This window comes from Caretta caretta, chromosome 17, assembly GCF_965140235.1.
Source record: "Caretta caretta isolate rCarCar2 chromosome 17, rCarCar1.hap1, whole genome shotgun sequence".
NCBI lineage: Eukaryota > Metazoa > Chordata > Testudines > Cheloniidae > Caretta > Caretta caretta.
The window spans coordinates 5618090-5643017 of NC_134222.1; the positions used below are offsets into that span (position 1 = coordinate 5618090).

Genomic DNA, 24928 nt, shown 5'->3' on the forward strand with positions numbered 1-24928 from the left:
ATAGTCACCCACAGTGATTCCCCAAAATGTGTCCACAAGACATTCCTTCAGCTCACCCTATCCTAAGGAGCCTGAGAGAGCAAATGGACTAAGGAATGGGAGTGAATTGTAAAGTCACAGCCCTCTAGCAGCCTCCTGTTCTCTAAACCAGGGGGCTGTTGGTTCAAGCACCTCCACTTATGGTTCTGGTAGTGCCCTTACACAGGGGAAGCAAAAGTAGCAATGTCTCACACCTTGTAGGGTTTTAATCCAGCACCTTAAAATTCACTCTGAAAGCAAACTAGAAGCTGGATTTTTTTTTTCTCCCTGCTGTTGCTGACAGATGTGATTATTGTTGGGGGTGCATTGCATATTCCAGTTGAGACCTGTTGCCATCCTTCTGCATCCCCTGTGATCCTAGCTTCTTTATTAGCTTCCAGAACTTTAGAGGTGGCGAATAATAATTTGTAAAAGTTAGGGCCCTTATGTTTACTTGCAAAGATCAATCTGATTACAGTTCCTGGCATGACCCTTATTACCTTGTAGCTGGCAACCTCCTTCCCATTTGTTAAGCTTTTGAACTCTATAGTGTTCAGAGTGTAGGTCAGGGGAGTCGATTATTTTTTGTCAGGGTCCACATTTCTTCATCCAGGTATAGTCAAGGGCCAGACTCCAGAGAAAATAATACAAAAAAAACCAAAAAAACAATCATAAATAAATAGAAAGATTTAGGGGTCCATTCAAAGGGATCTGGCTGTGCAGATTTTTCGTGCAGTCCACCTATTTACTATCCCTGGTGTAGCTCTAGATCACCGAGCTGAATTATACTCTTCAAATCTCTCAAATTAGTACGCCTTTAGACTGCACCATTGTCAGGTCTGACGCATCATTCTGCAGTCACTATCTCGTAAGACATTACTGAATAAACTAATTTGTCTGTTTTTCTCATTAAACAAAGCAATTTCAAAATGGTAGAGATGACTTATCAGAGCAGTTGGATTGGGTGAAATGTGGATATCTGGAAAGTAGGAGAATATGTAAACCTGGGGGGAGAATGTTACTTAGTGATGCTTCTGCTTAATGTTCAGTCATTTTCTTAGTGTAATGCAGTAATACCAACTCAGGTGCATTGTATCTTAAATGTGAGTTAGCCTCTACCAGCTCAGTCTGCTTCTGCTGAATAGTATGTGGTTTGTTTTCATGCATGTGGATGTTCTGGATGACTCTAGTGTACACTAAGGGATGAATTCCTTTTTAAAATGTAATTTTTGAATTTTGCTTATGAAAACATTACGAAGACAGCATGCTATAAACTTCTCATGGGCAATGCTTCAAGGAAGACATTGGACAGTTCAAGGGAGGCTTGCTTTGTTGACCAAATCATTGTGCACAGCAGAGACTCCTTGCATTTTTTCATTCCCACCACAGGCTCCCTGTGTGCCCTCTTCTCATCCTTCTCTATTTCAGGGACTCCCTGAATCTCCCCATGCCAGAGGCTCTGTCTCTCCTCCCTCGCCTCACCTTGCCACATGCAAGGGGCTCTGTGTGCATCTCCTTTTCTCCCCATCATTCTTACTACTTTTGTTTTCTGGCTGGGAGATAAGTCATTCAGGGTCTTGACATTGTAAACTGTATTGGGAAGATATGCAGAGTTGAGATGGGGGTGGGGGGCATTGTGCAGCGTTCCAAAATTATCACATTAGAGACACACTCAACTCCATATTTGTGTCAAAAGCCTCACAAGCTCAGCCAACAGGGCTCATTGGCCACAGTTTTATTCAATGGCAATTTGAGATGAATCATTGCTACTATCCTGAAGATAATTCCTGCAGCTCTTATTTTGAGGAAGCTGCAGCCACTTGGCCATAAATAGTATTTGCCCAGTGTTCCCAAGTTATTCTGTTGTTGGACAGGACTATGCTCACAGTTGGGCAAACCCTGGGGAGTCTGACATCTTCACTAGGGGAAAAAAGCATGTTTTTAACCTGTTTGTTAACTTGTAACCCTAGTATGGACAATGCAATCTGTAGCTTTAACCCATAGAATAAACCTCATCCAGCTAACACGTGTTAAAACTATAAATTACCTTGTCTGTATTAGAATGTTAACACGTTAGTTAACGCATGTTAAAACACACACATTTTCCTAGTGAAGACAAGGCTATATAGCAGGATTAACCTAGCCTGTGATATCCGCTATCCCTACCTAACCTCCAAGGACTACCCACCATTGGATTCCATTAATAGCAATTTATTTGGCATCCTATCAACTAACTAGCCCTTTACCACTACTTTGAGCCCAGATAGCTTGTCTAGATCTTCGAGGGCTCTCCAGTTTATGAACTGAATAGCAAAAGCAGCCCTAAGAGATCCCTACATTAGGCCAGTGAGAATTTCACATCCTGTGGTTTGCTTTTTCTGACGTCCCGTGTTAAGACAGCACATGTTAGCTAACACATTTTAACTAACCTGTTTTAACACCCTAACGTAGACAGGTCAAATTGTATTTTAACAGTTGTTAGCTGGTTGAGAGAAACCCTAGGTTCCCCCTAGCTAACGCATGTTCAGATACAACTTGCCCCATCTATGCTATGGTTTTCATGTAAGGCTGTCAAACAATTAAAAGAAATAATCGCAATTAATTGCAGTTCTAATCTACAAATGTAAAATTTGTTTTTGTTACATAACTGCATGCAAAAACAAAACCATGTAAAACTTTAGAGCTGACAAGTCCACTCAGTCCTACTTCTTGTTCAGCCAATCACTAAGGCCTGGTCTACGCTGGGGGGGGAATCGATCTAAGGTACGCAACTTCAGCTATGAGAATAGCAGTACTTGGGGCACCTTAGATTTGAAAATGTAGAAAAACATCCAAAAATATCTATTATAAATTTAAATTGGTATTCTATTATTAACAGTTGATTAAAACTGCAATTAATTGTGACTTTTTTTAATCTAGTTAATTTGTTTTGCGTTAATCGCTTGTGTTAACTGCGATTGACAGCCCTGTTTTCATGTAATAGTTACAATGTATTGGCTAATGTAATTTTAAAAAAAAAACCCACCTTATAAACTAGTGTAAACTTGTTTTGTGAGAGCAATACATCTCTAGACTAGGTAAATCCAGTTAGTAGCCTTCTATAAGTAAGATGGTCATTAGTGTGGTCAAGATGCAGCTTAAGCAAAGACGGGCATGAGTGGATACCATTTGATGTGTCTTGCCTTCCTAGGAAAGTGGTGGGTGCTCATAGAAACTTCTAATTAAACTTGGAATTACTAGTCTGTAACAACCTGTTAAATGTTAACCATATAAATTAAAACTTGAAATCTTAAATGTCACTTTTATAGCTCTCTCAGTATCTACTTTGCCTATATTTATTTGTTCTCGTAACAAAACAGGGAAAGCGCAAATACTGTGGGGAAAATAGCAGTGTGATTCACTGCTACTGTAAGCAAAACATCCTTGTGTGTTTACTCGTATCTGACAGATGCAGTATGGTGTGCACTGAATGTTCAGTGTCAAGTCTGGGAATCGGTTGGTCTTTTCTTGGTATTATGATCCCTTCTCTAAAATGTTCTTGAAAGTAAATAAAAATTCAAGAAATCCTTTAATTTTTAATGAAATGCTTTTGTTCTTTAAAGAAATATCTTTGCTTTTTAACAGAGTACATATGACTATAAATACCAGGGTTTTTATGCCTTTCAGATAGAAATCATTGCAGATCATTTTGAGCACTGACTCATATGAGCAACGTGCTTATCAGGGAGAGAATTTGATATATCACTCAAGCTTCTCACTGTGTTTTCTATGCTTTTCATATGGAAAACGTCTGTTACTCTTTTATCCTCAGATTAAAAGAATAGCTATCAGGGTGGAATTGTCTGGGACATTGTCTAGCTGAAGCTTAACGATTTAAGTTATGGGCTATAATATTAACATTTTTGTGTGTATTAAGGCACGATTTGGGGATGGTTTTGAGAGAGGGGGAGGAGTTCATTTTTCAAAGTTTGAGATATTATTAATTAAAGTGAATTTAATGTTGAGTTCTGGTTCTTTTTTCTTTCCCTTATACTTCATAGATTCCAAATCCTCTGTTTGACCTGGCAGGGATAACATGTGGCCACTTTCTGGTTCCCTTTTGGACCTTCTTTGGTGCAACCCTAATTGGGAAAGCAATCATTAAAATGCACATCCAGGCAAGTACATGTTACACCTCTTATAAAACACCGGGGAGGATTTTTTAAAGTAAGAATTGCACCATTATCTCTGCAGTATTTCAGTGAGCTGTGATTGGAAATTCATTTGGTGCAACAGATTTAAAATAAAGGTTCTGTTAGGGTTACTGAACTCAAAACTTGGGCAACTAAATAATCTATGGCTATAAACTAATAAACTCACCGCCTACACCACTCAGGAAATTGGTGGTTAGCCAAATTATTTACCTAGGGTTTTTATCAGACGGAAAAGGCTTCATACTCATAATGAACTTGCCTTTTTGGTAACACACACATGTTCATTTTCAGAGAGCGCTGGAATGAGCGTTTATCAGTCAGGAAGTATTTTTAAATGTTCACTTTCACTTGAGGTAAAGTTTTAAAGAAAATCCCAGTCCTTTCATCCCATTGATGCCTGGTCTCTGCTGAAGCCAACCTGGGGGCATGTGTTGGGACACACTGGCCATGATTTTCAAAAGTCACTGGTTATTGAGACACTTCAAAGAGGTCTGATTTTCAGTGAACAGGTACTTAATATTTTCTGAAAATGAAGTCCTTTCATTGTGCGTTAAGTTGAGCACCCAAAATCACTGGTCGCTTCTGAAAATTTTGAAGTAACTGGAGGAGCTACTCACCATTCTGTTCAATGCAAGATAAATTGGTATGGTATTCAGTTACATTGTAGTTATTGATGATGCTACAGTTGAATATATGATGTGTCCCTAACTATGTCATCTGCTTTGTAATCACTAGAACAAATGTCTTTTGATTCAGCATCCCCAGTAATAATGCAGTGGCCACAGTTGTATAGCTTGAAAATCTTTATTGTCACTTCATTAAAGTAGTGATAGTGGGTGGCTGCATGAGATTACTTCTTCAATACACCCAACCAAAAGGATCTCATCCCAGACCAGGACTCTGTTAAAGGGGTATTCCTTCCACCTTATTTTTTGCTGCCTTTTTTTATCCTACTTTGCATAGTCTTAAAATGGAGGCCAATTCATGGGTCAGAAATCATGATGTTGAGTTTATTGTGAAAAGACTTGCATTGGTCAATGCCGTTTTTACTTGCTCAATGCCGTTTTTGCCTTCCCTGGAATTTTTTATTTAACTAAGATTGAAGATTTATTTATGCTGACTTGGAAAAGACTAAAAATAAAATAGTATCTGTGTGAAGTAATTCCCAAGATTTTTTTTTTAATCTGTACAGTGAAATTAATTTGGAGAGAGTTGGCTATTCTCCATTGCTTTGCAGTGTAATTTCCAGTGATCTATTCTGGATAGTGAAAGCAACAAATATTCCCAGTGCCTTGTGCACTTACTTGGTAAACCCTTTTACATCATAAATGTGTTTGGCTATTAGAACTACATTTTGTGTACTGTTTTCTTTCAAGCAAGTTGTTGTGCAATAATCTGGACTTGATAGTGATCTTGCTGTAAAGTGGAATTTTAGGAAATGCAGTGGTCATGGAAAAAGAGTTATAATAAGATTGGAGAGAAAGCCAATGGGTCCATAAGCATTGCCATTTTATAGTTGCATTTAATTGGCCCTTTTAATCTGGACCATCGAATCAATTCACACAGTTCTATTAATTTCCTTATTCAGAGTCCAGTTAATTCACTTCTCATTAGATCATACATACAGTGATTTAGTGGAGACTGTACAAACACTATATATCATCTCACCTACACTCTGTAAAAGGGCAAGCTATCAAATCTGACAAAAATGGGATTAACAATGGCTACATTAACAGAACTTTAACTGTAGCAAGTAGAGTGATACAATTATCATGAGGCTTTGGGTTTATCATGTAGGGCATTTTATCTACTTAAGGTCACCTTTCTGTCACTGAAATACATTCTTATTTTAAATTTTTAACTTTCAATATCTAGGACAATTGTCTCAACCAGGTCACTGCCTCTAAAGGGAGAAATAGTCTAATTTTCAAAGGCAAATTTGGATACCCATGGTCTCATTTATTTTGTCCCTAAATTGGTAGGTCTTTGTTCCTTACACTGCCCTTCTAGGGGATAAGGACTTGGGACCAAAAAGATTTACTATCTTTCACTTCCATGCAATTTTGAAATTTTATTCACCCAAACGTATGTTTGTAATGGGGACATAAATTTGTCTTTCTGCACAGAGATGAGTGTTTGTTTTTTTTCCATGAAAACACTGATGGAGTTGAGTGACTTTGAGCTTCTGGGAACATAGGTTTAGGGAGGATGTGAAATGGTTAGCACACAGGCTGGAAAAACATTGCAAGAAATTAAATGTATGAGGAAATAGAATAACAGTCTAAAAGTAACTAGTACTTCTCTGTTCTGCCTCTTTTATTGAAAAGGGTGATATTGAAAAACAATGATACTCAAAGAAAAGTTAAGGGGAAATTATCTGTAAGTGCAGAAGAAGTCATTTAATTGGAAAGGAACATAAGTTGTCGTACTCCATTGTCCTTGCTTCCCTTCTGATTAAACATTTCTCTAACTGATGTTTTCCTTCCTACAGAAACTTTTCGTTATTATAACATTCAGCAAACATATAGTGGAGCAGATGGTGTCCCTAATTGGGTGAGTAATTCTATAACTGACTAATACCTTCAGAGTTTGAGTGGAAAAATACTAAGGAGTCCAGTCTAGTATGCTGAAAGTCAACTTTCTGCTAAAGGAGGCAGTGCTTTACTCTCAAGAAGTGCAAATTTTGGCCTGCAAAGCTGGTTTAGATTTTATCTGAGCTGTCATTTCTTATCCCAAAGGTTTCAACTACCTCAAGCGATACCATAACAGTTTGGATAGATGTAGTATGTACATACCACGTTCTTATTATGAATTAGTGACACTGCTAGCTCAAGTTCTGCAGTATAATCTGGTGGCTTTCTGTGATGATATACTGTGACTCCCTATCAGAAAATGAATGAACTGTCACTACTTACAATACATAGTATTCACATGTAGCTAAAGGTGGAGGCCCTTAGAAGAGACATTCCATATATTTTATTATATGAAATACCTTCTAAAATGTTAGGATGAAAACCTGGACATAGCATTGTAATCTTCTCTATTACAAAGAAACTTTTTTCATTAGAGAAAGTTGCAAGCTGTTCAGGGATAAACTGTTCCTATTTTGAGAAAATACCTGTCTTTTTCCAGACTAGTGTGTTTCTTAGGAAATGATTCAGACTTGTTTTAAGCTAAGATTTCATTTAAATGTCAGGGGAAGTAGAGCAAGAACACATGTAATACCCAGATTAAAAAAAAAAAAAGATAATTTAAAATACAATGTAAGAATGTATTGGCATGATGGGATTTAATACTGATTGAAAAGTATATTTAATCATGCATTGAACTTCACCATGTCACTTGGGAGATTTACCCATTCAGACAAAAATGCTGTATGATTTCAAGAGCCCAAGTCAATCTGAACATCCCTTATCGGCAATCTAACAAATACGTTCCCAACACAGCCTCTCCCAATACACAGCATTAAGCAGTGTATAAAACTACTTGAATACAAACAAAATATGCAGTTCATTTGTCTCGGTATACATGACTTAGTGCAAATCATCCAGTATTGCATCACTAAATTGTGCTTAACTGTTCACAAGAAACATTTGTGTGCTCAAAGACAAATGTTGCAGACTTTTTTTAATAAATTGTTCAGACTGCTCTGACATTAGAAGAGGTGGTTTTCATTTTTATCAAACAGTGGTTTAAATACAGTATTTCATCTGATGTCTGATATACATTAGGTGTTAACAATCTGATTTCAAAATCAATTCTAAAGATGTGTTTTTACTTGCTCCTTAAGGACTTTCACTCATTTTTGAGGACACATGATGATAGCCAGGACTCCTTTTGCTGTCTTATAGTTGAATACTTTTTTGGTGTTTAAAAAAAAAAGTCTCAAGAAGAGTTTCTGGATAGGAGTGTCTGGAAATAATTGCTATTTAAATATGTAAACTTGAAGTAGTAATGTTATACAAAGAAATAGGAGTGTCTGATGCAACATTCTTGGGCACTTCACTGATGGAACAGATCTGATTTTATTGCTTCCTGAGTTTTTCATTGGGAGTCTGGATTGTAACAAACTTCAAAATGAATGTTTTGTTTTTAATATTCCTTTAAAAAAATGCTACTGGTTAGAAATCATTGTCTTTTTGACATTAGCCACTCCAAGCTGATTTGCTTTTTATCTTTGATCAACACTACTGCTGAGTAAGGTATATTTCCAAAGACTTCCTCAAATGCAATCTTTGGGCCAAAGCTAGTTTTTTCCTACTTCATCTGTCTTGGAGATAGTTTTTCATCAAATTACTTTTGAACATATTCACAAGATTTCTGCTGGATTCAGATTTTTATTAGACAGTTGATGTCAGAATTCAAAAATGTTCTTGGGAGACAGTAAGTTTTTTGGAATGTCCCAGTATCCTTGACTTTTCTCAAACACAGTCTGCTAGCATTACCTCATCAATTTCTCTCTAGAGTAGTATATAAAACACTTAAGCAATAGCTTGCATTAGAAGTTCTTAATCATTATTAAGTACAAAGAGAATACTCAATGATGAGTAACATTAACCTTTTAAAACACATTTATTCCATTAGTTTGACTTGAGATAGTTTGTAGTTCTGAGATGTTGCCTTTTGCAAAACAGTGTCTAACCAGAAAGATTTTTTTAAAAGAAAATTTATGTACAGGATTATCAACGCCTAGATGGAAGATTAAGTTGAATTGTAAGGAGAGAATTATTAACGTCCTTGAAATTGTTGTGATTTTATGCACTAGACCATATTCTCTCTGATAAATAGATGAGTCTTAATCTTTAATGAAAAACAGAGCTGCGTGCAACTCTTTTTTCCTTAGGATTGCAATTGTTTACTGATATTACCAGAGTCTGTGTTCATTGTATCCTGAACTTGCAAAACCATCCCTTTAATACAGTTCAGGATGCTTTGGTTTCACAATTTTATTATGTAGAAAGTTTTTCTACAACCCACCCAAACGCTTCAGGATTAAAAACAATTACATAAATCAAAAGCTGAAAGCTATGGAGAGATTTAGCAAGGGAAAATGTTGTCAACCAAGTTTTGAAATAAAATGGAGAAGTCTGAGGCACGAAGACCTTAGGGCTAGTCTACACTTAAGGGTTATTTTGGATTAAGATAGGGCGTGAATTCAAAGTGCAATAGCTATTCCCCATGTGGACACTTGTATTTTGGAAGAAGAATGTGTTTTTCCAGTTTAGCTTAATCTACTTCCAAAGTGATATTAATTTAAATCAGAAAAAGGTGCTCTTATTCTGAAATAAGAGCATCCACATGGAGAGCTGTTCTGGAATAGCTCTTGTGGAACAGCTGTTCTGCTCAGCGTCCCCATATAGGCAAGTCTAACTGGCAGCAACAACAGAGAAAATGGCTATCACACCAACTGAGCCCCAGGTTGTGTGGAGGAGCACCCAGGAAAGGAGAATGGTGCTAGCTGAAAAGGATAGAGCACAGATAATAAGAGAGAGCCCTAAAAAGTTGGAGCAAGATCACAGAGGATTTTAAGCACAAGGAGGCTAGTTTTCAACAAAATCAATGAGTTAGATTATTTATTTGTATTATTGTAGAAGCCCCAGTCATGGCCTAGGACCTCATTGTGCTAGGTGCTGTACAAAGAAAATGGCAGTCATTTCCCCAGAAAGATTCCAGTCTAAATGAATGGGGAGCAAGTGAAGTTGTTTTAGAATGGGGGATAGTGTACTTGTACTTGGTTGTATGTGCAAGAAGGTGGGCACCAGTATTCTGCACGTGCTGGAGTCTGGGTTGCTGCTGAAATTCAAAGTGAGGTCTGAGGTGAGAAAAGGCAGAAGGCTGTTGAAAGACTGACAGGGGGAGCCTCAGATCACTCAACTACCAATGCTATCAGCTAATGATCTGGAGGTTGCAATGTTGCTGTTTAGAGAGGGCATGTTTTTTGCTGGGGTCTTACAGATACAAAGTGAGGAATGGAGGATGCTGTCAAGGGGGCAAGATGATGCATTAACTATTACTTTTGTATTCTCTGACTTAAAGAGGAGGTTAGCTTACTAAGCAGCCATGTTACATACTTTTTGTACTAGTTTTAGGCCACAATTAACCAATTTTAAAATTGTTTAATTAGTAGCTATATTGTGGGTTTCCTTTTGTTTTTTTTAATCTTTAGATTTAATTGTTTTACCTACAGCTGCATGAATGTTTACGAAGTCACTGAGCATATTGCTTTTAAACATGATCACATTTGACTTTGAAGTGGTGATTTCAAATGGGCACTAGGAATTCCCAGAAAGCTATTAAAGAAATATTACTCAAAACGAACCATATAAAGAACTTTGGCAAGCTGTAACATTGCTGAACGATTTATCAGAAAGAAAAGTCCACCCTTTGGTTTTATCCGGCTGTTAAGGAGTTGCCATTTCTTAGTGATCAAAAGAGAGGACAGAAGGAAAAACTTCATATGTGTTCTAGGTTCCTGCTGGGAGTTCTGAGCTCTAGCATAGTGCTGTGTAATGTTAAATGCCTGCCAAGGTTCACCCCAGAAGTAGCTGCACTTTCATAATAAGTGAAGTTTTTATTACATATATAGATCGTAAAACCTGTTGTTAAAACACTTCAGCATCCTTCAGGAACCTTACGCAAATGATCCTCATTGGACCTTGCCAGTAGGAAGCTCATTCTAAACTCAAGCAGCAAATGCTGTCCTCATAGTCCGGCTGCCTAAACAGTACGAGAGATGTGGCCTGTCTTCTTTTCACAGGAAAAGGGTTTTTTGTATGTACAGTATATGTTCCTATGATGATCAGGATAAGGTATGGACAACATTTGAGCTGGGGAAATCCATACACCTGCTCCATTTGATAGTCACATCTAAAAATAGTGCCGGAGGAAAGTAACTGTTAATTAGTTGCAAAAGACAAACACAAAGTGAGGTCTGTTCAGTCTGTGATATTTATGCAAAAATGTAGCCTGTAGCACCCCTTAGCAGTTTAAGGGCTAAACTGTCCATGCCCTGTCCTGCAGATTAGACTTGTGACTCCCATTAATGCGACAGCGAAGTCTGATCCTGAAGGTATAGGTCTGAAAATCTAACCCGAAGTATCAAATACTTCTTCTGAGCAATTTCTCAATCTAGGGTTTCACCTGGGCCAATTTTTGATGCTTTAAAGCCACATAGGCCAGTTGGAATTTGACTAGTTTGCGCTAGTAATTAAACAGCTTACATGAAACCAGCCTCTATTCATACTTGAATCACTGACTTTGTGAACTAATGGTGTGCTGCTCCTTGTTACGTTACAATTCACAACGCAACCCACTGACTCAGCAGCAAATTAGTTGTAATTGACTCTTCTGACTTTATCTGTAAAGGGCATTGTGTTTTCCTCTTGACACAATTTTTTTCTCAAAAAATGTGTCAAAAAACTTCAGCCACCCAAAAGGTTTTTATTTTTTCCTTTTAAGTTTTCCCAAAAAACAATCTTTTTTTTTAAAAGATTAGCAATGGGGACAATGATAGAAAAGGCCACACTATAGATTAACTATCTTTTCATGCAGAATAGTTTAGCTTTGTGGTTTATTCTCCTTAATGTGCAAAGCAAAGCTCTTTAGCAGCTTGGGGACCCCAACAGTATAACTTGGAACAGTGAGCATCAAACTGGCAGAATCCACATCACTTTGATTTTAACAGAACATCATCCGAAGAGCAAGATCTGATTTACAAATCAAAGGTCCTGTCTTTATATGGACCTTTGTTTTACATAAATACCTCAGCACTAATATGGTGCAAGAAGTCCTGTTGAATTGGCACCAGAATTAAAGTATATATTAAAAAATGGCTTCTAATTTGTGTTTAGACTAAGACTTTTTATTAAAATTCTGTTGAAAATAATCCAAAATGGCTGAGAATGTAGATAATTTAGCAGTGACTTTATTTAAAGTCTCCTGAGGTAGAATTGCTTTTGGACGCTTATGCTCAAATAAATTTGTTAGTCTCTAAGGTGCCACAAGTACTCCTCGTTCTTTTTGCTGATACAGACTAACATGGCTATCACTTTGAAACATTACACCTGACATTTCTTGGTGCAGTAAATCAATGGCTCTCCTCCCACAAGTATATCAGAAACCTGTGGGATTGTGCCTTTATAATACGGTTGTGTACACAATGGGGAAACTGGAACAAAAAAGATTTTAATAGCTTGAAAGGGACACAGATGTGAATGAAATTTGAGATGTTTTGATGTTAAAACCTTTAGATGGATCTCAATAGAATTAAGAGTTTATTTGAAAAGGGCTTGTAGGATTTAAATGTGAACTAGCAAGTGAATGTTTGAAAGCTGTAGTTTTGCTTTTTAAAGATATAACACTGATTTTTCTTGCCCTCACATAGAAGAAATATTTCTTTACAAATAACAATATCCAACAGATTTGAAGTCTAATACAAACTGCAATGACAACTCTGTTCAAGTTAGTGTTCAACATACCAAAAATAAAAATCTCTCAAGGTGAAGTGTTGTTCATGACATGTAGATCACTTGTGTATTTGAGGACATCCCAGATAAATTAGATCACATTTAAGGCAACTTTAATTTCATGGTGTCACAAGTATTTTATTTGAAGATTATTCTGAATAATGTTTCAGATGAAATCAAAATGAAAACACAAAACCGCTTCTTAACCCCAGCTTTGCTCCCCTTGACCTTGAGCATAAACCCGATTTATTTAATTAAATATCATCAGTTTCATTTTCCAATTTTAAAATAATACAGATGACTTATCTTTGTTTCCCCAAATGTTTTAAAAACCAAGGCGGCATTGATATAAATTAAAGCCAGTGGCTCTGCCCTCAGTTTTAGAAGTCAGGTTTCTTTAAGCTGTAGGCACCTTGGGAGTGAGTCCAGATTTGCTGCAGTGTAATCTATCATGGTTGAGTCAGGCAAGAAGTCTGAGGTCCATTCTGACTCACCATGAATTGTGTCCTGGTATTGGTTGAGCCTCAGGGAAATGGATGGTTTAAATACTGTGAGAATCTTTATCAGCACAGGAAATGACAGCTCATTAAAATACTAACCGTTAAGCCTGTTTAGATCACTGTCTGGAAAAAAAAAATTAACCATTTGAAGGTTCAGATAACTTGCCAGAAGAAGGTGTACTTTTTGGATGGTGAGGGAAGCATGCAAATCAGTCAGCTTTACTTACTAGTCCAGTGGCACTCAAAATATATCCTTTCAAACCTGTTTGTTGGGGGTTTATAACCAAGGCATAAAACTCTTGTTGAGAAAATTTAGGCCATACAAAACCATAACATCTTGAGCCCTTTAAGGAAGGGACAACATAAAATGTCTAATTGTGGCTATTTTAGTGAGTGCCTCATTCCTCTTGTGCAGCAATATGAAGAGTAAAACATACAGCTTCCTACATATCTCTTGTGTCCTTTGGGGAAAAACTAGGAAGAAATGTGAAAATTAGAACAGAGCAACTCTGTTTGGTATATTAGGAGTTGTACTTGATATACAGTAAAACTTTTCTCTAGCTTTCCACAATTGTGTGGAAGTTGAAGGCCATTGCTCTGTCTGCCATTGCAAGTTTGATCAACAAGCAGAACCAGTCTTCCTCAGAGCCACAGATAATGGAGGAGAGCCCAGAGCTGTGAATTCCCTTCATTACATTAAATTTTTGACTCTTCTTCACCACTGAACACTTTATTTTTTTGTAGATCCAGAGAATCAATCTGGTCTTCGACTAAGTTTACTTTATTTGTGAAATCAGAATATGTTCATGGCTCATGCTGACAAAAAGCAAACAGATTTTTTTTCCCTTTCGGCACCAAAAATAATTTTTAAAAAGCCCCCCGATGTGATTAGGACATGATCTTCTATCTCTTTGGTGTTTCAAGTAGCCCAAAAGGGTAGGGAGAGAGTGGCCAGTTGAAAAACTCTTCCCACAGCTATGGTGAACATATGCTTCCTGACTCAGAATTGGGCTCTGCAGGTGATAATCTGGTCTCTACAGTTTATCACCCACAAAGGCAACATATGGTTGAACAGAGCCAAAGGGCCAGGTTAGTAAGACGTGTGATCACAAACTTGCACGCAGACATTCTCTCTCCCTGGTAAACCCTGTAGAAAACTGATTTGAAGGAGAGTCTCACATGGGCAATCCATTGTGGTGAAGCTGGGCAGGTATTTACTTGACTCTGGCTCTAGATTTATTTAAAACAGTATTTTCCTATAGCTGTGCTACTTCTGGCCTCTGACATGTTAACCAGAATGTGATGTAGGGTCCTTTTTCCTATGAACTGTTAATTCTTATGAACACTGTCTCTTGAACAAGCACAGTGCCTGTGTGTTCAGTAGCCATGTAGTCTGGACAAGCCCAGTCCTTATATTAGCAGTGAGTCTTTCCAGCTTAATGGAAAGGATGTATTTTTAAAGAGAACATTCACAAAATGTGACTTCTGACTCGAGCTTACATCACTTTTAAAATAGAGGTTTTGATCTGTTTAAGTCTGGAGGCCTGGCTGATAGTTTGTATAGTGTATTTAGCATTCTGGTTTACACTATTTTTCCCCTTCAAACTATTTCCACGATAAAACTGACCTGCGTATATTCAGACTTTGAGCGCGTGTCATTTCTTACTGAGCACAGCCCAGACTTTAATTCCTGTTCTTCAGTTCATTTCTCCAATGGGGTATGAAATTTAATGTACGTTGCTAATGTCCTGATTCAGCAAAGCATGTAAGTACATGCTTAAAGTTAAGCAATTTCTTCTTAAGTGATTTGCTTTTGAGTTCTGTTGAAAATTGGTTATCATTAATTCTTCCAGTGCTACATAATGTAACAGGTGTGGTGCGCTAAAATTACACCTTCAGTGCTACCCAGTGTACCTATTTACATTGAGACTCCTATTCTGCTGAAACTTATAAATTTGAGTAAATTTACACATGTGCCTAAGTGTTAGTAGAATTAAGCCCATAGATTCTAAACTCTCTGGTGGCCTTTTCTGTAAAGTACTAGTACAATGTTAGCACAATAGAAGTACAGAAAAGGATTACCCAGTTACCACAAACACTGACCAAATTAAATAGTTATTTTTTATGTTCAAAGACTATTTTTAAAGAAAATTTTAATGAAATTTCAGTAAATACAATCATAAAACAGTAAAGGGTACCTACAGTACAAGAGGTATAATCAGTAAAAGCTAGTAAAATTAAAGTATACAATGAATAATGAAGCTTATCTTAAAAAAAAAAACCCTGAATTTTAATATTGCTGAAAGTTCTGATGAAGTGGGTTTTAGCCCACGAAAGATTATGCCCAAATAAATGCATTAGTCTCTAAGGTGCCACAAGGACTCCTCATTGTTTTTGCTGATACAGACTAACAGGGTTACCACTCTGAAACCTTTAATTATGTTGTAACTTTGGGGGTGGCAAGATTTTATATTGTGTGTGTGTTCTTAAATACCTGCGAAAAAGTACTGTTAACACTTTTCAAATGGTATTCATAGATTCTAAGGCAAGAGGGAGCATGGTTGCCATCTAGTTTGGCCTTCTGCTGAACTGAGGCCACAGAACTTCCCCAAAATAATTCCTGTTTGAACTACAGTGTATCTTTTTAGAAAAACATAGTTTTGATTTAAAAATTCCCAGTGATGGAGAATCCATCACAACCCTTGATAAATTGTTCCAATCATTAATTTTTTTGGTGCATCTCTTCCGAGCAGCTAATTTTTTGTGAGAAAAATCTACTTCTAACCCAAAGAGATTCAGGCTAAGATTTCTGCTGAAATCATAAGCACCATTTCATTATCACTATCATACATTCGATATGTGGAGTTTTGTAGAGACAGTCAGTGATATTTGTTTTAAGCAAAATAAATAAATATTTAGATACGTACATAGAAAGTTGCAGTGTGTAGTGACTTTGACACATCGGTTTTGATTACTATGATGTGCAAATAAATTATCAGTGAATTCCAGGTGTGTTGGTAACTAGAGCAGAAATGTGTGTTCCAAACTGTTCAACGAAAGTAACTAATTTTTCACAATTCTTTAAGAGAAATTTTAACTCCATTCAGCTGCTACTGACAAATTCTCTTCAATCAGTAATATTTTTCTAAAAAAGGCTAAGCTCTTTAATGTAGGATCACCCAAAGTGTATCATGAAGCTTCCAAGATTTGTAAAGTTTTGTTCCATTGAAAAATTTGCAAATCAGTTTTTCAGATGAATAGCTGAAAACATATTTAACACAGGTAAATGAAAATAAGAATATTTTAAAGCTAATTGTAGCTTCCAGTTAAACAGAAGTGATTCAAAGTTCTTCAAGAAACAGTCAGATTTAGTATAAGATGGTTGCAAAGTAAAATAAAAAGTACAATTTCAGGTTATGCAAATGGTACATATTTTATTCTGAAATCTTTCATTCTGAATCCAAATTGAGAGATTATTTTTGCAAGCAAGATAAAATCTAAAAATATTTTCTAAAGCTTAATATAAAAATAAAGCCAACCTCACTGACTTGCATCAGTATCAGGGATGCAATGCAAATTAATGAATTCTGCAAATTCATGAATAAATATAATAAAGGAGAATACTTCATGGAATGTCCTTTGTTCACTTATTATGACAGTTATCACTATTTTTGATGTTTCATAATGTCTTTGTGAATGATCTTTCTATTTAAACAAAAATTGAGGTCATACATCAGTTCGCTACCTGTGTTGCTAAACCTTTGAAAGGTAGGGAGCTTTTTGTTTGTGCGCAGATTATAAAGTATATTGATGAACAAAGTTCTAGTGTACATTTAGGGCCTTGATTTCTTATCTCACTGACTTTTATTATTATTACTCTTATTTCTTTTAAAAGACCATAGGCTTTCCTCTGTTAACAATGGAAGCTGAGAGAATCTGAACAGAATGGTAGATAGGAGGGAGTTTGAAGCCATTTATTGTTGGAGGGGATATCTTCCACCACCTTCCTTTATTCAGCCAGTTGTGCAGTGATGTATGCGGTTTGCATTTAGAAAACTGGAACCACAGTACTCTTCTGAAGCTACATCTTAAACCCATTGCTGAGCGGCGCAGAACTGTGATGCAAAATGCTGTCGCTTCTGCAGTCGCAACTGCACCCAGCAAATGGGTAGAATTCTTGAAACTGATGCTGAAATACAGGCTGTGGCTGTTGAGTTAATGGGTTGACATACATTCCTAAAGAGCCATTAGGAATGGGAGAGCTGTGGCTTGTAATTAAAATGCATTTGATCAATTGCTAACCTTAAAAATGTATATACCCTGCAACTTGAATTGGGCTCAGTACATTGAGTGAAATGTTAGCTCTTCAGAATAGTGTGTGAGGAAATGGTCAGAGAATTAGTAGTACTGCTTAAATGGCTGTGTTTTACTGGAAGATTATAGAAATAATCAAAACTAGAAGTTTTAACCACTAAGGTTAAGAAGAATTTTATTTCTAGTATTGCAAATCTACATGTATAAGCTTGCTACTTTCTAAATTTTACTCTAGCAAAAATGTAGACAATGCACATTTCTTTGGCAACTGAGTGTATAAGTATAAATATGCCATAAAATATAGTCAATTGTTCAATTATGCAGGACCTAATATAGGGTTCCCACAGTCCTTGTATGGATGGCCCAAAGGTCCATAAAATAGCTTAATGAAGTTCTGTCATAAAGCGAACTTCAGTCATCATTCACCATTATAAAAAGTTGTGCAGAATGCTTTAAATGGAAGAATTGTTTTAAAATATACTCTTGGTGTATCAGGAGGAAATGCCCTAATCTCAACCCTGTGAACTTCTTAATTTTCATTTCACTGCTGCGATAATCATTATAATTTGGAGACTGAGTAGGTGAGGGTTTTTTTTAAACAAAGGGCTTGGACAACTACTTAGTTCAACTCTCATCATTTAAACATTTCTATTTTAAAATTCATATAAAGTTTTAAAAGTAAAATATTACCTTTCAGTAGCTTTTTCCTTTTGTTGTGTGTCATTTATTTAAAAAAAAAAAAAGTACCCAAGAGATAGTTTTAAAACAGTGACTCGTACTGACCAACGAGTCATTCGGGAGAACTTCTGCCGCAAACTAACAGCTGGGCCCTTACTGGGGTTTTCTGAAGAATTGGAAATAGCTTGTAAAAGCTGCTATACCCTTACATAAAATACATGGATATAAATTTACAGTCGCCTTGCAAAAATTTTAGGAAAATTTACCAGCCCAGCCACAAAATATATTCACCAGTTTATCCATGTTGATGAGGAAATATCTCACTGAAGATAAAATTGCTTGCCCCAAGCTAGTAGAGCAAATCTAATTAACAAGGCCGATAGTGAGCTATTTGCAAAAAGAAAAGGAGGACTTGCGGCACTATAGAGACTAACAAAAAGTGAGCTATTTGCACTTCTGGGATTCTGTGGATTTACTAAAATTTTAAATGTTAGAAAGCCATTGTCCTCCTTTTTAACTTGTTTTATTTACCCAGGAAAATGTAATCTGTCTAGTGAAAAGGAGTGAATTATAAGGCAGTGTGATAAATACATGTAATTTAATATGGGAAGTACTTCTCCCCCTTTTTAAAGCACACTAAATGATTTTGAAAATCAGATGGGGCATGTCTTCATTGGGGAAATTTTATGGAAAAAACAAAAAAAAAAACTACTGGTTTTCACAGAGATCCCTAGTGTAGAGAAGGGACCAGCCATAGGAACTTTGTCAGAACTGATGAGAAGTTGCCATAGTGTAACAAAGGCTTAAAGCATCTCTCATGAGTAATTCTAAAGCACCCAGAACCATGTATTTAGGAGCAAGTAGGTCCCAATGGGAGAGAGCATACAGCTCCTGAGTTATATTACTGTTGACTGGTATGATCTGCAACGGTTAGGTAGTGGATACAAAAAATGATACTGATTCATTTGAGTAGCCTCAAGTTACAATTTTAAAAATGCTCTGGCATCTGCAGAATGGAATTTGGTAGCTACTTTGCTAAGCTTGTCCAGCTTAGTATTTCCAGCTCTTTATAGATGGGAGAAGGCACTGAGTACATAAACTTATCAGTGATCCTTATTACAGTCATCTGAGAACAAGGTGTTTAGTAACATACTGTAGTTTCTATGCAAGTCATCTGCCATAAAACATAGAGTGAATCAGAACAAGGTTCATAGTTCCTTCTTTGTTCCTTTGTTAATCATTGGCTAGTGGGAGGCGTCTTTAGAATTTGCTAATGCATTCTTTTTGGATAAGGATGACGCACAGATTGTCCTAATAAGGACTTAGTTTGAGAAAGGAGCCGCCTTCTTTGAGAAGATAGGAGCAAGTCATAGGGCGGGCAGTTTCTTTTTTAACTGAGGGATGACACAAGCACAAGTCATTTCCTTATTAATCGGTTCAAACCAGTTCTTACAGGAACTGCTGATGATAAATGTGGGACTTCTGAGAAGTCATTCATTTTATTCTCAGCCGTGCATCGTTGCACAGGCTTAGCTGAGCTTCTCCCTGGCTTTGAGGAAGTAGTGGAGCATATAGCTCTCTGTGTTACCTCTGAGTTCATTATCAATCTGCTGTGAAATCCTTTTCTTTTCTTTTTTTTTTACTCTTTTTTTTCTTTTTGAGAGTCTGGGGGACCCACTTGTCCCTCCTCTTCAGATGAACTGATAACACACACTGTATTGTTTGGGTCTCCCAGTTATCCCATGCGGGAGTGATGCCTTCTGATCTATGGCTCTGATCTGAACTTTGTTCCTTTTGAGCCAAAGTGGTAAGTTTAAAAAATAAATAAATTGTTTTCTTGTTTTTTTCTCCTCAAATTTTGTCTTGTTCTCTGGAATGAAATTTGCACCAGTGCTGTCCCAAGTATAGGTCCCTCTCTTCAGAAGCCGTTCCAAGAGTACTTGGAAGCTCAGCGAATTAAACTTCACCACAAGTCTGACAATGGAGTGCCACAGGTAAGAATTCCACCCACTACCTCTTTTCCTTTCTTCTTCTTTGCTACTCCTTGACTCCTTACCCATTGTATCTGATTAAGTTTTGATTCTAGCTTTTAAAGACCTGGAAATCTCAAAGGAGATAAGGCTTTGAATCGATTTTAAAAACAAGCTGAGAAGTTCAGAGGAAAAACTGTATTTGTACTACATACAACTGGGTTAGACATTCTATCCATTTGGGAGTAAGCTAGGCAGCTAAGCAAAGCTGGTGGTTTGTCCTGACTTTCTATTCATTTCTTTTGGTACAAGAGGCAAGCTATTAAAGACAGGGAAAAGTTCACTTTATATGTACAATTATGTGTAAAGAATTCCCCACACCATCAAATATTACTAAAGTATATAGGATTTGAATTTCCTTTTCTTGTTAGCTCCTTTACCCTACTCTCCCCCTCTCCCCCCACACACACAAAAATAACCAACCAACCAAAACACATCTTGATGGGCAAACAGAAAATATTAAGAAAATGCAGTTTTTAAGTAGGGGCCTTTTCATGCAAAAATCTTTAAATATATGTCCCACGGGTTTAGATATAGAAGGATTAATTAACACCTAAATTTTAGACGTGATATTTTTAGGACAATTAAGATATTGATATACACAAATTATTAACCTCACATTTTAAGTCCTAAACCCTTTGTTTCTATAAACATTTGCTTTCCTAGTTCTTAACAGAAAAAGGGGGGGTAGTTAAGGGAAGATCAGTCTGGAATAACTAGGCGGAAGCATGTTCTGCCCTTTGAAGTAATCTCTGTGCAGTGCATTGCTGCCCTCCTTTGACTGAAATAGAAAGTAGAAAAAAGCACAGGACTGGAGAACACTGCAGAAGCATGATTTTTTAGTCCATCACATTAACTTCCAGCTACACAACTTGAAATTGATACTCATTGGAAGCTAACATGCTGTAGGCAGTTCAGTAAAAACTGACTGTTAACCAGCGACCGTATTGTACCTTCTGGAAATGACTAGGAATCACATCAGGCTTTCCTAATCCTGAACTTTGGCAGCACCTTTCATGCTGGCTTTAAAAGACCGAAGTTAGCTTTACATAGAAGCCTGCAGGGATCCTGTTAGTTTGTGCTTATTCCTGGTGTAGTTTGATAAATGATACAGAATCCTGAGATGATTAGATCCTTTCCCTTCAGCTAGGAGGAGGAGGAGAATTCTTTTGTATTCTGCTAATCTGAATTTTTTCCCTTGTTCTGTTTTTTGTTTTTGCAGGGGGAGAACTGGTTATCATGGATGTTTGAAAAACTTGTGATCGTCATGGTTTGCTATTTCATCTTGTCTATAATAAACTCCATGGCCCAAAGCTATGCCAAACGAGTGCAACAGAAGACGTACTCTGAGGAAAAGACAAAATAAGCTGGGTAAAACCCATTGAAATGGGCTTTAGCAGACATGCAAGTGACAGGTCTTATTATATGTTAAAAATTGGCATTATTCAAAACAGGGAAAGGCTTTTTAAAATCATCAGTTTTCCAGCTGTAACAAATTTTTAATTATTTTCTTTTGAAAGTAATTCACTATTAGAGAATAACTTTCATTTACAAATGTATGTATGTTAAGGTAATGTATATACTCTTTAATTCAGTCTGAGTTGTACTTTCTCGGGTGGCACGTGGGATGCTAAACTAATGCTGAACATAAATGCTTTCCATTCAAGTTAATTCCAAACTTGATGATTTAATACTTAGCACAACTCCAGATTTCCTGATTAACTTGCAGCCTGGCCTAAACGTAACAATTTTCTTTGGAAGGATGGCTGTCATGCCTCATAATTTCAAGGTCATTGAAATGTGTGTAAATGATAGTAGACTGGGTAACATTCTTGCATGTCCCTCATAGTAATACGAGTCCATCTGAGTTCTCAGAAATGCCGTCACATCGCACATGCTCTCAGTTGGAAAAGCCGCCCTTGCCAACTTCATAATGGTGTAAGCAGAGACGGCTGATGTCAAACTGGTGCAGTTCACTTTTTTTATTCTGTATATTTAGAATGAAGTCAAGATAAAACTTTATAAAGTCATCTTTGATCATTCCAGAATTTCTTGTCAGTCTTTTTAAGCTGTTTCTTCCTCTCAATACCTTTGGTATACTCAGTTTCTCTTTAGTTTCTTTATTAAGCCTATGTCCATTTTATTGCATGCTTACTAATCCTTCATGTACAGTAAGCACAGAAACCTTTTGTTAATTTTTCTTGAACTTCTTGCTCAGCAGAAGGAAGTAGAAAGCATGTATTTGGCACCTTGCAGTATGGTATGATTTATTCATTTAAGGAGGATCGTTGAATAACGTTACTAATTTTTTTTTATCGTATCACTCTAGGTATTTGCTTAATGTCAGGAATACAGATTTATAGCACTCTGAGTGCTGCAGGAAAAAAGTTGGGGAAGCGTAGAAATCAGAAATTAAGACAGGTTTGATGTAAAACACAGGAATGGTAATTAATAACCATAATAAAGAACATTAAAGTATACTTTAAAAATATCCCAATATTTATTCTCTTTTAAATACTGTTACAAATCAGTGTGTGTGAAATCAATTTGCATTGAAGGGGCAGACTTTTTCTTTTCTTAGTAAATAGGTGACCATTCCAATGCTACTGTGTATATACGACGCTTCTCTAATAGTCCCTGAACTAGTAGGAATGTAGTTTTGTTTTATCCATCAGAATATTAAAATAAGTTGACTTGTTTAATCAGACATTCTTAAATGGCGGTACATGGATCCTATTTAGGATAGAACTGGCTCAACACCTATTAAATTACATGTCTGCCCATTAGAGTAGGGCAGCTCTCGAGCAAGGCGCAATAAACGTGCATTTTGTTCTGCCTGAATGTTCACTTGTGTTGCCTACCGTCGTGACATCTCCATGGCTGTACCATCCTGTCGGATAGCTTATCAGACTGATGTTGACTGTTGGATCTCATGGCAACAACAGTCGGTAGGCTGTCTGACATTTTGGTATCTTTCATCTGACCGTTTGCTCATTCATCTCAAATTCTGTTTTTCATTGAACATCAACAGGCATTTAAGTGTTTAAAGTTTAGAACACAAATGATTTTAAATGTAAATGTATCATAACTATTTTTCTTAGCACTCTGCATAAGAAACACCTTAAATTACATTGCAAGGTGTGTGAGATTTGTAATGTTTTTGCTTTTGTGTGCATCATACATAACTTTAAACAAACTGTAACAGTGTTACTTGAATGCATGAAGAGAATTTTATATAGACTTCTCTAAACATTGCTTCTGATCTAAAAATCTCAGTGGGACATTTTCAAAGGCACACAAAGGGCAGTTAGTTGCCCAGCTCCCATTGAAATCCAGTGGGTGTTGGAGGCCCCACTCCTGTTTGTGCCTGGAGATTTAACAAAGAACAAAATGTAGCAACAAATTCATATGACTAATTATACATTTATAAAATCATGACTATTTGCTATTTCACAGCAATGGTTTAAATCAGCCAAAACTTAAATTATGCAATTTTTGGTTAGTCATGTGCTATTTAACAGCTTTGAGGCATTTATTTTATTTTTCCCACAACATGTTTTGACTTAGGAAAACACTGTGGTTTGCCATTTGTCCCACTTTATTTAATAGCAGCTTTGTTTTGTTCAGATCTAACATCTGTCAAATATATGGGGCACTATTCTCATTTACACCAAAGCTGTTTTACACCACTCTGGCAGTGGAAAGGGCCCAAAAGAGTACATTTAATTTAGGCCTTCTTTAAGGTCCCTTCATGCTACCAGAGTGAGATGAAAGGATCTTGTGTAACTAAGATTCTGGCCCTAGATCTTTCTGTCTCACAGCATGTCTTCAGATGATTTCTCAGATACGCTTTTAGTTGCATCTTTTATCCAAAGTCTTTACAGTGACTCTGCCTAACAACCAAACAAATTGCAAGCTTTCCCCCACGTATATATAGATGATTCTGCAAACCACATTTATATGTGTCCGTTCTGGTGAACTGTGCTGTAATTCTGAAAGCTTTCTAAAGTTCATCTTTTATCTGATATTTAGAGAATGGACTGAACAGTATACCTGCTTCTTTCTTATCAGACACTGGATGGTGATCCTTTAATACTTAATACAAGGTAAAAAATAAAGATTTCCAAATTGATGTTTTCATGTTTGCTCAAATAAAAATAATATCTCTAAGTGGTATAGTGTTTCCTTTTGTTTCGTTTCAGCTGAATAGAGTCCATTGTTTTATATTTAGCCTTTTCATGTTATTCTGTAAGTATGTGCTGTCCCAACACAGACATTCAGTGATAAACATGATTCAAGAACATACTTCTCAACTGCAATTGACAAATTCAAAGGAAATTCCAAAGCCTTTAACACTGTACGTGGAAATGGGGTTTGGTTTTCCAAAAAGCAAAAGATTCCCATTGTTTCTATGGTTTTCAAATCATAGAATCATAGAATATCAGGGTTGGAAGGGACCTCAGGAGGTCATCTAGTCCAACCCCCTGCTCAAAGCAGGACCAATCCCCCATAGTTGCCCCAGATCCCTAAATGGCCCCCTCAAGGATTGAACTGACACGGATGGAGAAAATTATCCATTTAGAGCTTATCTGAATTACATTTAATGAAGAAATACTGGTAGGTAATTTCTTAGTTGTCAGACACGTATGTGCTTTGTTACAGTACTAACGGGGTACTGTGTGCATATACTATTATCCTTCTTGCAGTGACCGGTGAAGTTTCCTTATTTT

At 36.7% G+C, this 24928-nt stretch overlaps 1 protein-coding gene across 6 annotated transcripts in view; it reads left to right on the forward strand.

Moving 5' to 3' along the window:
• The window catches only part of VMP1 (vacuole membrane protein 1), an 88412-nt gene extending 64044 nt beyond the window's left edge, over positions 1-24368 (forward strand). For all 6 annotated transcript variants that reach the window (XM_048824044.2, XM_048824049.2, XM_048824046.2 and 3 more), the window contains 4 exons: positions 4059-4175; positions 6703-6764; positions 20060-20162; positions 21421-24368. In XM_048824044.2, the coding sequence (XP_048680001.1) occupies positions 4059-4175; positions 6703-6764; positions 20060-20162; positions 21421-21564 (426 nt within the window). In that variant the 3' untranslated portion in view covers positions 21565-24368. The remainder of the gene's footprint in view (positions 1-4058; positions 4176-6702; positions 6765-20059; positions 20163-21420) is intronic.
• The last annotated feature ends 560 nt before the right edge of the window (positions 24369-24928 follow it).